At 32.5% G+C, this 15791-nt stretch overlaps 2 protein-coding genes across 3 annotated transcripts in view; both read right to left on the reverse strand.

The window, feature by feature from the left end:
• LOC143044912 (angiopoietin-related protein 1-like) overlaps positions 1-15791 on the reverse strand; it is a 108819-nt gene that overhangs the window by 80258 nt on the left and 12770 nt on the right. The gene's annotated exons all lie outside the window — the stretch shown is intronic.
• Positions 1-15791, reverse strand: part of LOC143044911 (uncharacterized) — a 44190-nt gene that overhangs the window by 26291 nt on the left and 2108 nt on the right. Inside the window, exons 2-9 of one of the 2 annotated variants that reach the window (XM_076217144.1) lie at positions 13644-14301; positions 12571-12776; positions 8460-8522; positions 7719-7831; positions 5763-5829; positions 4346-4458; positions 2672-2738; positions 688-865 (exon numbers count right to left, since the gene is read on the reverse strand). In XM_076217144.1, coding sequence (XP_076073259.1) covers positions 688-865; positions 2672-2738; positions 4346-4458; positions 5763-5829; positions 7719-7831; positions 8460-8522; positions 12571-12776; positions 13644-14275 — 1439 coding nt within the window. In that variant the 5' untranslated portion in view covers positions 14276-14301. Of the gene's footprint in view, positions 1-687; positions 866-2671; positions 2739-4345; positions 4459-5762; positions 5830-7718; positions 7832-8459; positions 8523-12570; positions 12777-13643; positions 14586-15791 lie in introns of both variants that reach the window. The other variant, XM_076217143.1, reaches the window with a different exon arrangement.

Here is a 15791-nt window from a genome sequence, read left to right on the forward strand (position 1 = left end):
GCTTAATTCTACAAAATAACCTCTGCAAATTTAATATAAGAATTAAATTGTTTTCAAAGTAATATTTTACATGGATGTACTTTAATGATATGTAATTTGATGATTTAAAAGCAGAGGGCTATGGAGAAACTATAGAAACATTTAAATATATACTTAGGTCATGTTTAGGAATTAGTGTCAGATGTTTGGACTTCTTGTTTTTTTTCCCTACAAATAGGGTAAAATATTAACCCCATATATATCACCCATTTTTCTTTTCATATAAGACTTCAATAGCTCATATAAGATCATTTACAAAATTAAGCAGATTATAAATTTCTATTATATTGATTTGAGACCAAAATACTACATACAAATATAAAGGATTATATCCTATTCAGCCTGCCCACCATTTGTAGCAAATCTCATATCTAGAAAATGAATTCTGTAACCTATAGCTCTTCTGACTTATAGCATCAATTCTAAATTCTAGGTTTTTTTTTAAAATTTCATTTAAGTACATACATATAAGATAAAAAAATTCTGACTTACAGCATCCATTCTAAATTCTAGATTTTTTTCCATTTCCACTTAATTACATCCTCATAAGATATAATGGTTAATAAAAGTATATCTAGTTCTAGCTTTCATATTTTTGTTATCATTCATTTCTTAACTTCTTTTTTTAAATGATGGATTATTCCATACCTCACTGAATCTTGTCCATCTCTTGATACATCTTGATGTGGTGTATCAGACAGAGTGTGAAATTTGGACTTGAGAAAAGCCAGATTTTCTATTGAATTAATGCTCTGAAGAGCTGATGGTATTTTTTCTTCTGCTGTTGATGAATTCTTTGACTCTGCATCCTTTGCTTCTGCAAGTACTGTCAAAATAGAATTCAAATAATGTTTACAGCTGATTTCAATGAGTATGAAGCTAAAGGTAATATCTTTGGTCAGCTTGATTGCTAGCTGAACCATGAAGTCATTGTAAGGTAAAGTATACTTTTCTCCTTTCGAAGTAGCCTAGTCCTACAGACAGATAGATTGGTTATCTGTTGGACTAGTCTACTCTATAAAGAGGGTAGTTTACCTAATATAACAATTTGGCTTCACGGTTCAGATAGCAAGCAAGCTAACCAAAGATATTATCTTTAGCTACATACTTCTTGAAATAGGCTGTAAATATTGCATTGTAAATGGTAATTTCTTTCAATTTCTTTCAATATTTCACTTTTATATTAGGATGTAAGCAAATGGCATCATAAAGTTACCTTTTAGCCTTTGAAAAAAATAATATACAAGTACATAGATGCCAACCCCCTTTAGACACAATCAGTAACAAACTATCAAATTTTCCGTATTTTTGAAATGTTTTCAGTAATCATTCATAAACGTGCATTTATCGATAAAAATTACTGACGAGTGGTTGCAAAGTGATGTGCACTAAAATTTGTCGTTTAACATGTTGTCTGTAGTATGTATTCCATTAATTAATTGTTCAGATGTTCTCGACTCGTACATTTTCGTTTTGTCAAGGAGAAGTAGAGAAAGGGGAAATGCAAGTTTGTCTTTTCGGAAGTCAGTTAGTTACTCAACAATAGGTTGATAACTCCCGAGAAACCAGAAGCATTCCATTGGCGTTTTCTAAATACCCGACCAGGACGGAAAAGTAATGGTAAAAATCCGAGTTTTACAAAATTGTACGGAGATGGTTGGTAATCCGTAACTATTTGACTTTGACCGTAATAGCGTAATTTTTATCGCAAAATCGGAAAAACTATGCAAAAATCGTAATGGTTGGCATCTATGCAAGTACTGTAAATTCAGATACAATGTATTACTGCAAAGATTTTATTAAGGTAAAAAATGTAACTATGTGAGTGTGGCAATAATATGAAATTCCATTCTACTTATAAGAGACTGCACATATTACTAATTCAATTATAAAAATTTCATGGAAAACACCTCCTCTTGTCAGTATAATCTATAGTAATTTATTTATTTATGTTTTGCGTTATATTTTAAAGTTCTTTTTTTATTGGTGACCATGACATTTTTATGTAGGAATGTTGAGTGATAGAAATAGTATTCATAAAGCTTCCTAACTGATAATACTTGAAAAACACAATGCTGCATAAACATTAAATGACAAAAATATGTGACGTATAATTTTCTGACATCAGACACTCGAATCAATGAATGTGTTTGTAGATAGATGTTTTGTGTTCTGTCAAATTGTTCCTTTTAAAATTGTTACACAATGATGACTGCTGTACCCATATTTTGACTATTTTTTTTCTTATGTTGTTTAGTTCATGCATCATTGTAAATATAATAGAATTTGATGAGACTGTCAACAAAGTGAGAGGTTTAGCGCATTAAAACCAGGTTTAATCCACCTTTTCTACATTTGAAAATGCCTGTACCAAGTTAGGAATATGACAGTTCTTGTCAATTAGTTATTGATATGTTTTGTCATTTGATTTTGCCATGTGACTATGGACTTTCCAATTAGATTTTCTTAGCTGAGTTCGGAATTTTTGTGATTTGACTTTTTACCTAAAAAGGAATATCAAAAACAGATCAAGGTGCATCAAATTGTCAACTTAATTTGATAGCAAGACATGAACTTGTATTTTTCCTTTTTGTGTGATTTTCAAAGTGTTTTAGATAAATAGTTCACTTACTTTTCTGTAGTATCTTAGATGCACTATATCCATCATTTAACATACCATTGAGAGTAGAATTACTTGCCTGTTATAAACAAAAGGTGCACATGAAGAATAGTGTTGAATGAATCAATGCTAATGTAGTTGGTTAGAGATATCATTTTACCTTAAGTTCATTAAAAACCAAGTAAGGTTATTTTAGTTAGCCAGTTTGAGTTGGTGTGAAATACATGAACTACTTCGTTCTACAAGTTATAAATGAAGTCTGGTCTCCAAAACAGCTTTTATTTTTTCTTCCGAAATCATAGTAATTAAAATTTCTAATTCTCAAAAAAGATCAAGTATTACTAAGTGCTGTTTTGGAAAGCTATAAAAACTTGGACATTAACAAGAATGTGTCACGAGTACAGGGATGCCCCACTCGCACTATCATATTCCAAGTTTATTGGACCGTGAAATTGGTGGAAAAACTCAAATTTGGCAGTAAAATTAGAAAGATCATATCATAGGGAACATGGGTACCTAGTTTTAAGTTGATTGGACTTCCAACTTTATCAAAAACTACCTTGACCAAAAACTTTAACCTGAAGCAAGAGACGGACGAACGAATGGAGGGAGGCAAGACAAATAAACAAACACACAGAGAAGAAAACATAATGCCCCTCTACTATCGTAGGTGGGGCATGAAAACATGTGTGTTATATTTGTCAGTCAGAATCAATCTGACAATCTGCACTTAAAACCATACAGGCTACTATCTACATAAATATTACGGCAAGTTCTATTTTGAACTGTTTTACATTGGTCATTTCAGGGCCTACTATAACATTCTATGTGATATGGACTGGCTCATTGCTGAAGGCCCTACAATGACCTATAGTTGTTAATTTCTGTTTTGGTCTGTCTCATTGGCAATCATACCACATATTCTTTTTTATATTAGAACTAATAAAATGCTTTGCTGAGTGCAGCGTGATACGATCGCAATGTTCAAACCCTGAACAGTTCGGGCAAATTTGGTCACAATAACCAAGCTTGATACTGTCTGAATTTGGATTGTGATAAACTTTTCAAAAATCGAAATGTACAAAATTTTGAAAAAAAAAATTGAATCCCTTAAAAAAATTATAAACAAAAAAATCCCCCCATTTTATTGAAACCCCTTTGGAACAATAACCCCTACATTCAATCCCAGCCTTTCCTTTGTAGTATGGAACCTTGTTGTACAATTTCGGAGAGATCAATACACTTAAACACCAAGTAATTGACTGTAACTAGAAACATGCTTCTTTTTGGCCATTTTTAGTTCCCTAATTCCTATATGTTTGGGGCAATTAACCCAAAACTCAATCCCAGCCTCCCCTTTGGTATATCGAACATTGTGGTACAATTTCAGAGAGCTCCATACAATTACACACGTGATTGTCTGGAATTAAAAAAATGCTTGTTTTTGGCCCCTTTTGGACCCCTAATTCCTAAACGGTTGGAACCATCATCCCCAAAATCAATCCCACCCTACCTTTTGTGGTATTAAACCATCTGGAAAAATTTCATAAAGATCTATTCACTTAAATTAAAGTTATTGTCTGGAAACCAATGTTTCTTCGGACAACGCAGACGACAACGACAACATCATACCATTATACGATCCCAAAACATTTTTTGCATTTGTATAAAAAATGAAAGCCTTACCTGTAATGGACTCTCCTGACTATCAACATTGTGTAAAGGAGTTACTGGGTCTGATACAGGATTTAGAGGTACAATTTGTGTGGTGGCAGCACTATGAGTACTGTCAGTTTTATCTGTAATCATGGTAATAATTGTGTCAAATATAGGTTATTTAACTAAATAATATTTCTACAAATAATTGCATTGAAAGCAAGTGAAATAGTAAAAAAAAACAAAAAACAAACGCTTCACTAACACGTTATTGATATGTTTTGTCATTTGATTTTGCCATGTGATTATGGACTTTCTGATTAGATTTTCCTAGCTGAGTTCAGAACTTTTGTGATTTTACTTTTTACCTTACCGGTACGCCAAAAAAAGATATATGTCTGTTTCCTGTTTCCCAACCGACCCTGACTCAAACCCCCCAACCCTAGATCTTTTTATTCAATTCAGGGAAATACGTATCAGGTCCGATTCAGATCCGTGTCTTACTATGTCCAAACAATCAAAATGGCTGCTCCCAGCACAAATGTGCTACAACTAAGGTTTAAAAAATGTCAGCACTGCAAGGATTATTCAATTCAAGCTTCTTTAAAGAGATTAAATCATTTTGGGGTACAAGACCCTAACCAAACATGACAATTAACCGATTGCAAATCTGACAGGGAGTGCAAAAAGGAGTAGGTTTGGTAAGACCCCTTTTTGGCCCAAAATATAACAGTTTTACAAAATTATTAAAATGTAAACTTTAAGTTCTTTATTGTACAGGTGAATGCTTCTGCTACATAAATATGGGTTGTAGCACCATTAAGTCATGCTAAATTACTGAAATCTTCAAAATTCTATCATTTTAGTTAAATTTTAGACGGTTTCCGTGTAAAACGAAAGTGGCTGCATGCGTGTTCATCCTTAATATTGAAATGTAAGTTGAATTTTATGATAATACATTACATATATAAAGATTGTGGATCAACACGGATGCGGCCACTTTCATTTTTGACAAAAACCATCTGAAAGTGACTTTTTTTGGCATATTTGAGAGATTTTTCATATTTCAGCTTGAATCGGACCGTTTTTAATGTCTAAATCAGTTAAAATCTTTCACAAAAATTAATTGAATCAAGTGAAATAGACACTAAAGTGTTTAAAAAGTGGTCAAAATCTTTAGTCAGATGAAACTGAAATTTGAGGCCAAAATGAGTCCTTACCAGACGTACTCCTTAAAAAAAAAAAAAAAAAAAATCCGGACCTACCGACCATGATTTACTTGCCTTGGCAGCAGAAAACAGACATATATTTTTTTCTGGCCTTAGAAGGAATATCAAAACAGATCAAGGTGCATCAAAATGTCAACTTAATTTGATAGCAAGACATGAACTTGTACTTTTTCTTTTTGTGTGATTTCCAAAGTGCTTTAAATAAATAGTTCACTTACTTTTCTGTAGTATCTTAGATGCACTATATCCATCATTTAATATACCATTGAGAGTAGAATTACTAGCCTGTTGTAAACAAAAGGTGCACATGAAGAATAATGTTGAATGAACCAATGCTAATGCAGTTGGTAAGAGGTATCATTTTACTTAAAGTTCATTAAAAACCAAGCAAGGTTATTTCAGTTAGCCAGTTTGAGTGGGTGTAAAATACTTCATTCTACAAGTTATAAATGAAGTATGGTCTCCAAAATAGCTTTTTATTTTTTCTTCCGAAATCATAGTACCGTAATTAAAATTTCAAATTCTCAACTAAGTGCTGTGCTGGAAAGCTGTAAACACTTAGACATTAACAAGAATGTGTCCCGAGTACACTGATGCCCAACTCGCATTCATATTCTTTGTTCAGTGGACCGTGAAGTTGGTGGAAAAACTCAAATTTGGCAGTAAAATTAGAAAGATCATATCATAGGGAACATGCATACCTAGTTTTAAGTTGATTGGACTTCAACTTTATCAAAAACTACCTTGACCAAAACTTTAACCTGAAGCGGGAGACGGGTGAATGGATAAAAGGAGGCAAGACAAACAAACAAACACACAGACTAGAAAACATAATGCCCCTCTTCTATCATAGGTGGGGCATGAAAACATGTGTGTTATATTTGACAGTCAGAATCAATCTGACATTCTGCACTTAAAACCATACAGGCTACTATCTACATAAATATTACGGCAAATTCTATTTTGAACTGTTTTACATTGGTCATTTCAGGGCCTTCTATAACATACTATTGTGGATTCATTTATTTTCGTGGGTACCAATTTTCGTTGATTGTGAAAAACTTACATGTTTATGGATATTTGATTTCTTGGTTTTGCCCAAGTCTGCATACAAGCCATAAGAAAATTTGTTATTTGTTGAACATTTGATTTCGTGGTTCAACTGTTCCCACGAAATCCACGAAAATTGGTATCCAACGAAAAAAATTGAATCCACAGTATGTGATATGGACTGGCTCATTGCTGAAGGCCCTACAGTGACCTATAGTTGTTAATTTCTGTTTTGGTCTGTCTCATTGGCAATCATACCACATATTCTTTTTTATATTAGAACTAATAAAATAATTCGCTGAGCGCAGCCAGATACGACTGCAATGGTCAAACCCTGAACAGTTGGGGCAAGTTTGGTCACAATATTCAAGCTTGATACTGTCTGAATTTGGATTGTGATAAAATTTTGGAAATAACATAAGTTTTTGACACATAATAAAGTGGTCAAAGATCTTACAAATCTATAGCACAACACTGTGCAATTGAAGATATCTTTTTGAAACTTTTCAAAAATCGAAATGTATTAAGTTTTGAAGAAAAAAAATTGTGAATCCTTTAAAAAAATTATAATCAAAAAAATTTCCCCAACTTATTGAGACCCCCCTTGGAGCAATAACCCCAAAATTCAATCCCAGCCTTTTCTTTGTAGTTTGGAACCTTGTGCAATTTCAGAGAGATCCATACACTTAAACACAAGTTATTGACTAACTAGAATCGTGCTTCTTTAAACCATTTTTAGGCCCCTAATTCCTATATGTTTGGGGCAATTAACCCAAAACTCAATCCCAGCCTCCCCTTTGGTATATGGGAGATTGTGGTACATTTTAGAGAGCTCCATACAATTACACACGTTATTGTCTGGAATTAGAAAAATGCTTGTTTTTGGCCCCTTTTGGACCCCTAATTCCTAAACGGTTGGAACCATCATCCCCAAAATCAATCCCAACCTACCTTTTGTGGTATTGAACCTTCTGTTAAAATTTCATAAAGATCTATTCACTTAAACTAAAGTTATTGTCTGGAAACCAATGTTTCTTCAGACAACGCAGACAACAACGACAACATCATACCATTATACGATCCCAAAACATTTTTTGCATTTGTATAAAAAATGAACACCTTACCTGTAATGGACTCTCCTGACTATCAACATGATGTAAAGGAGTTACTGGGTCTGATACAGGATTTGGAGGTACAATTTGTGTGGTGGCAGCACTATGAGTACTGTCAGTTTTATCTGTAATCATGGTAATAATTGTGTCAAATATAGGTTATTAATTAAATAATATTTCTACAAATAATTGCATCGAAAAACAAGTGAAATAGTAAAAAAAAACAAAAAACAAACGCTTCACTAACACGTTATTGATATGTTTTGTCATTTGATTTTGCCATGTACCATTTGTTTGTGATGTATATATATCTTGTAACTACTGTGTTTTTCCCTTGATTTGAGGTAAAGCCCTCAATAGTAATAAGTCTTTAGGCAAATTAAAAATACAGTCAACAAATACTACTCTAAATGTGAGGTGAAAACTAGATTTGTTGAAGGACCAAATTTTTGGTTTCTTCTGAACAAAGACAAACACTGATGATATTTCAGACCTTGAATAGCTTAATCCCAAAATGGCAATATTAAACTTTTATTTTGAGTCAGGTAAGGTTTTACCTCAATCAATCAAAGACAAAAGATAAAAAGAAGGCTCCATCCAATTCATTTGAACTTTTGTCTTGATAATTCCCTCATTGGAAATCATACTTCCTTATCTGTATAAAAAGAAAGGTTGACATGAGATATGTGTCTCTTGTAGCTAAATTTAAGATTTTAATGTAAATGTTAGTACCAGTAGGTATATTTGACTTACCAAATACTGATACAGTAAAACAGCTCTTGTTTCCTTTCATAGCACATTTATTCAAATGATCACCTGCAAAAATAATTTCATAAAGGATTATATAAATTTTTGCCCAAAAAATCTATTTAAATCAATCATTGTAAAAAAAACAACATTCATTTACTATATTTTTGTATTATGCATGTTGAGTGAAGCCATTCCAATTGATACTTTATGGCTTGTCTTTCTATGTTGTGATGTAACACTGATGTTTCAGATAAGGGTAAAGGTTTGGTACCATTTAAATGTTTAATCCTGCTGCAGTTGCTTGCATCTGTCCTAAGGGACTGGTGCAAACTGTAATGGGACAGCACTTTTTGCAGTGTTTATTGGAATGGGAATCAAGTTTTTTTCATTATTGGCAAGCATGGGACATGAATTTTTTGAAACAATGTCTGTATATGAAAAAAAAAAAGATAAATCTATAACAAACAAAAATAACATCATGACCATCTAGCAATGTGTATAAAACAGTTACAACTTAGCAATAAAATTGAGAATGGAAATGGTGAATTTGTCAAAGAGACAACAACCCGACCACAGAGAAGAAAACAGCAGAAGGTTACCAACAGGTCTTCAATGCAGCGACCTTCAGCTGGCCCTAAACAAATATATACTAGTTCAGTGATAATGAATGCCATACTAAACTCCAAATTGTACAAAAGAAACTAAAAGTTAAAATAATACAAGACTAACAAAGGCCAGAGGCTCCTGACTTGGGACAGGCGCAAATGTGCCGTGGGGTTAATTCAATTTCAAGATTTTAAGAACGGCTTGAACAGTGAAGGCAACAACAAAAAACAACTTTGGAACAGAATAAACATGAAAAACTACTTTGATAAAAAAAAATATGTAAAAATTTGATAAGATATTTCACATGATGAATAACTGTTTAACAAATGTAAACCAGGTGCTCCGCAGGGCGCAGCTTTATACGACCGCAGAGGTCGAACCCTGAACAGTTGGGGCAAGTATGGACAAAACATTCAAGCGTGATACAGCTCTGAATTTGGATTGTGATCCAATTTTTGACATTACATGGGTTTTTTTTACACAAAACAAATGTCAAGATTTTACAAATCAATTAAAGATTTCTTCTTCAAACTTTTTAAATCTAAAATTAAATAGTTGATCATGACACAGCATAGGTTTCTGACACAGAACGAATGTGGTCTAATGAACTTAAAAGTTTTTTTTTGCCTTTGAGCAATTCACTATGCTGTTGAATATTAATCCTCTCAAAAAAATGTTTGAAGAAATTTTCTTTTTATTTATGAAATCTGAAATGAGAAAAATTTAACCCCCCCCCCTTTTTTTTCACATCCCCGTTTCCCTTTTTCCAAAACTGATATCAATTCAAATTTCTAATGGAGTTTGCAACAATAACTACTCTTTTAAATACATCATAAAATATTAAAATGTAAAATAAAGTGCTTGTTATCACTGAATGGTAAAGATTGGTTGGTAGTAAAAGTTAATATACATTGTTTATTGTATAAAACAATAAAAAAAACTTCATCAGCAACATTTTATATTGGCAAATTTCCAATGAAGTTATTTACATAAAGTTATTGGCAAATAAAAATAGAAAATGACATCATAGTCATGTCTGGCAAATGTCCAACATACATTATCTAAAAACATTTTAGATAAGATAAGGTAAAAAAGCTTCATCAGCAACATTTTATATTGGCAAATTTCCAATGAAGTCATTTACATAAAGTTATTGGCAAATAAAAATAGAAAATGACATCATAGTCATGTCTGGCAAATTTCCAACATATATTATCAACTACTATTCTATACAAAGAAAGATAACTCCAATTGAAAATTAATTGCTATTGCACAATATTGTGCAATTAGATATTTCTTGCTATTGTGCAATACTGTGCAATTGAAAATTTCTTGCTATTGCACAATATTTCATATGGAATCCTGATTTGGACCAACTTGAAAACTGGGCCCATAATCAAAAATCAAAGTACACATTTAGATAAAGCATATCAAATAAGCCCAAGAATTTAATTTTTGTTAAAATCAAACTTAGTTTAATTTTGGACCCTTTGGACCTTAATGTAGACCAATTTGAAAACTGGACCAAAAATTAAGAATCTACATACACAGTTAGATTTTGCATATCAAAGAACCCATTTATTCAATTTTTGATGAAATCAAACAAAGTTTAATTTTAGACCCCCATTTGGACCAACTTGAAAACTAGGCCAATAATTAAAAATCTAAGTACATTTTTAAATTCAGCATATCAAAGAACCCCAAGGATTCAATTTTTGTTAAAATCAAACTAAGTTTAATTTTGGACCCTTTGGACCTTAATGTAGACCAATTTGAAAACGGGACCAAAAGTTAAGAATCTACATACATAGTTAGATTCGGCATATCAAAGAACCCCAATTATTCAATTTTTGATGAAATCACACAAAGTTCAATTTTGGACCCTTTGGTCCCCTTATTCCTAAACTGTTAGGACCAAAACTCCCAAAATCAATACCAACCTTCCTTTTGTGGTCATAAACATTGTGTTTAAATTTCATTGATTTCTATTTACTTAAACTAAAGTTATTGTGCGAAAACCTAGAATAATGCTTATTTGGGCCCTTTTTTGGCCCCTAATTCCTAAACTGTTAGAACCAAAACTCCCAAAATCAATCCCAACCTTTCTTTTGTGGTCATAAACCTTGTGTCAAAATTTCATAGATTTCTATTAACTTAAACTAAAGTTATAGTGCGAAAACCAAGAAAATGCTTATTTGGGCCCTTTTTGGCCCCTAATTCCTAAAATGTTGGGACCAAAACTCCCAAAATCAATACCAACCTTCCTTTTGTGGTCATAAACCTTGTGTTAAAATTTCATAGATTTCCATTCACTTTTACTAAAGTTAGAGTGCGAAAACTAAAAGTATTCGGACGCCGGACGACGACGACGACGACGACGACGACGACGACGACGCCAACGTGATAGCAATATACGACGAAAAATTTTTCAAATTTTGCGGTCGTATAAAAAACGATTTCATGGATAGTGGTTCTGCACAAAAAAGCATGATTGTCTAATATAATTCTGTCCTCCCATAAAGCAGAGTTGTCTCCCATTTACCAGAGTTGTCTTTCCTAACAAAAGATATTTTTCTATCAAAGACAGTAGTTCCAGCAGTTTTATGAGTAAAAGGTAAATTGAAAACTTACAAATCTCTACAAGATTCAGACGTGTCAGACTATTGTATCATGCATCAAGAAATTTTTAATAGTTATCAAAGGTACCAGGATTATAATTTAGTACGCCAGACGCACGTTTCATTTACATAAGACTCATCAGTGACGCTCATATCGAAATATTTATAAAGCTAAACAAGTACAAAGTCTAAGTCAGGAATCTAATGTTCAGTAGTTGTCGTTTGTTCGTGTGGGTCATAAGAAAAATGATAAGTGTTTCTTATTTTATGTATAGATAAGACTGTTGGTATTCCTGTTTGAACAGATTTACATATTACAACACTTATAATGCAATTTCCCATAAAATTAATGTTTCCAAGGGGCATAACTCTTATACAAATAATTGCTAGGCACTGATTTTTGAATTTATTTGAGATATTCCTGATTTAAACTTATGACATAAGTTTTATAAAAATATGGGAAGAATTGTACATGCGAGAGTGCTAACAAGACTGGATGGATGGACGGACGCCTAAAATTTCTAGGTCCTTTCTAACACATTGCACTCCGGAGTGATGACAATAAGCTGAGTCGAGGGAATAGGTAGAAAATTATCTATAACAGTTGCCTTCCTTGATTTGACTTGATTTTTGGTGTTTTAATAACACCACTTTTAAGCACAGCATATATTCAGGCTATTTCATTTCGTGGCGACAAGTTTTTATTGGTGGAGAAAGCCGGCGTGCTGAGTTCCCGGAGAAAACCACAACCTTTTTAAATTTGAAGGTCAGTTGTGTATTGCCTGTTTCTTTCTTTATTTTCCTAAGCAAGAATAGTTATGGGCACTTGATACCAGAGATGGGATTAACTGCTGCCATATTTGCATATAAATGACAAGGTATATACATACACATTTCTTTTGGATTGCAAGAATGAAAAGATTTGCATTTTCCACATGTACACAAAAGCAAATTATTATCCACAGACATGTCCTGAATACATGGTTGGTTGACTTTGTTCAATGGTCCCAAAGTACCATTATGACGTCTGTTATAGTGGGCTTTGAATGAAATCATACATACACTGGCAAAGGAGCATTTTTTACACTGCCATAAACTGAAAAACAAAAAAACACTGATTTGTAAATACATGCATGTACATGTAGCTTAAATTAATGTAAAAAAAATTAAATATGACATGTCACGAGCAGTTACATGTACAATGATATAATACAACAAATTGCCAATGACCAACATTGCACATAGTTATAAATTGCTTACTAGACCAGACAGACACCTGCTACTACTACATGTATGTCCCCTGCAATGCATTCCCTGGGGGACCAAAATGAATGGATTTTAAAACAGCTTTAAATATAAATGTCTCAGTCTATAAGGAAACTAAAATCTGATATATATATACATGTACATGTTTTTAATAAGTTCTTAATAACATCTATGTTCATGATGTTTTTCAAACATTGACAAAAATTGAAAGTTCATTATGGACATTTAATGGTATTTCGTGCTAGCCTGTTTTTATTGGTGGAGGAAGCCGGATAAAATTATTTAATCAAATAAGTGTACTATATTCAGTCTAAATGTAATAGCCTATAACCTAACATACATTTGTACAAATAAAACTGAGAATGGAAAAAGGGAATGTGTCAAAGAGACAACAACCCAACCATAGAGAAGACAACAGCAGAAGGTCACCAACAGGTCTTCAATGCAGCGAGAAATTCCCACACCGGGAGGCGTCCTTCAGCTGGCCCCTAAACAAATATATATACTAGTTCAGTGATAATGAATACCATACTTAATTATATAACTCCAAATTGTACACAAGAAACTAAAATTAAAAATAATACAAGACTAACAAAGGCCAGAGGATCCTGACTTGGGACAGGGGCAAAAATGTGGCAGGGTTAAAGTTTAAACATGTTTATGAGATTTCAATGTATTTAAATGATACAGTACTTACCATTGATGAAAAGGAGGATTCAATATCTTGCCACATTCTATACAGTTATAATCATAATCTTTTCCTGGGTCTATTACTATTAAAGGTTTCACATTTACAACATCAGCCAAAGTTGTCACGATCAGTGATTGTTTATCAGTTCGATTGCTGGAATCATGTAACATATCATTAATGTCATCGGGTTTGTATTTACCTCTCATCCTATTATTTGACCCCCATGCTAACAATTGCCGCATTACATTATAGTTCTGATGTTTGATGGTATTTTGTTTGTTAAGCTGACCAGGATTTTTTTTTGCTTGATGTATACATGTACCAGATGGAAAATTTTTTGCTGGATATATACCAGGGGGGAAATTCCCTGTTGTACATGTGCCAGGGCGAACATTTCCTGATGTACATGTATTCATCTGTTTTCCATGATCTTTCTCATCAGTTGTCTCCGTTTTAATTACAGAATTACTAGAATTCCCTGTCCCAAATGTTGAGTTAGAATCATCAACATCTGCTTTTCTACTTTCACTTTCACTTTGTTGTGTTGCCTCAGATTTTTTATCTTCTTCTTCTTCATCTGGTTCCCTTTTAATTAAAATATCGCCAATACACATCACAATTCTTGCAGACTCATCCATTTTTTATTTGTTTGTAACCCCGGCGTCTGAAGATAAATAAAATAGTCGCTATGAAATGTTTGTATTATCTAATTAGTTTCTATCCTGTACAACTGCATTTATTTCAATTTTCTCTACTGCATATGTACATGTAATATATGTAGAAGCTTTACATTACATGTTTTGTTCCATATTTGTTTTTTTCTTTTTTAGTCTGCACAATAAAATTCAGCAGGTTATTAGATCCTTCAGAAAACAATTCATTTTCCATGTCTTGTTTTTACTTTATGATGTCAGTGTTAAAATGCCATGTAATTAGTATATATCATACCTACAACAGAAAAAATATGATATAGAGTCAGATGATTGGTAGGAAGATCCCTTGCTTAATTAATTAATACATTTAAAATAAGTAGTGTTGTCAATGGTTAACTGGTTAACTGTTCGAACGACTGAATACTTAAAAAGCTAACAGGTTAACCGGACCTTTATCAATTTAAATAGATTTATCATTTGATATTAGTTTATATTGAAATCATTTTAAAATAGTTGTGTTTTCTTTAAAAATTGTTGTCGTGGTAATTAACTTGACAGATCAATTGTCTAGTACATTGATTGGTATTGTTGATCCAAAAATATAAAATTAATTAGAACTTGTCTCTCAGCTTGGGGCAAGTTCTTAAGGAAACATCAGTGAACATAATTAGTTTCATGTTTTTTTAACAGTAATTTTTAATTAGTAATTACGGTTAAATTTTTCGATTTACTTCATTATTTCATTTTTGATCTTATATTGTGTAGACCTACATCTGAATGTGCAATCTCCGTTGTTCAAGTCTGTGTCATACTTTAAACAAAATTTTAACTCAAACACTGTAAAAAGCAAACAACCGTGAATGTAATCATGGTAATCAATGTATACTTGATGGTATGAAAATCAGGATTAATCAATTTTAATTGAAACACCTCACATTATTTTCAGAGACAACAAGACAAAATGGAAGAATCATCGGTTTCAGACATATTCAATTCTACGAGATCAAGACGTTTTTTTTTTAATTTTTCAAATTTGAAGTTAGTACAAACACCATAGTTTGATTATTAAAAGTCAAACTTCGACAGGAATATTCACAGACAAGCCTTATTAAACCAAAGGCCAAACTTTTAATTCATCGTATTATAAAAACATAAATGTATGACTTGGATGGAATGTAGACACATAGACACTCATACATGAACCGCATCTTCTAAATACATATATATATATATCAATGTGTAGGTTACTATAACTAACTATTGATAAGGCCTTCAAACATCAACTCAAAGTACTGGTTAACCGGTTAATCCATCGAATGATTATACCAGTAACCGGTTAGGCAAAAGGGTTCGATTTGACAACACTAAAAATAAGTAATGAAGATCAATGAAGACACAGTATTAGATATATAAACATGATAAAAGATGTCAACCAGTTCCTTAACAAACAAAAAGACAATTTTAAGCCTTTTCTTGCAAATTTGCTTGCTAATTTTCTCCT

This window comes from Mytilus galloprovincialis, chromosome 9 (genome assembly GCF_965363235.1).
Source record: "Mytilus galloprovincialis chromosome 9, xbMytGall1.hap1.1, whole genome shotgun sequence".
In the NCBI taxonomy this organism is placed as follows: Eukaryota; Metazoa; Mollusca; class Bivalvia; order Mytilida; family Mytilidae; genus Mytilus; species Mytilus galloprovincialis.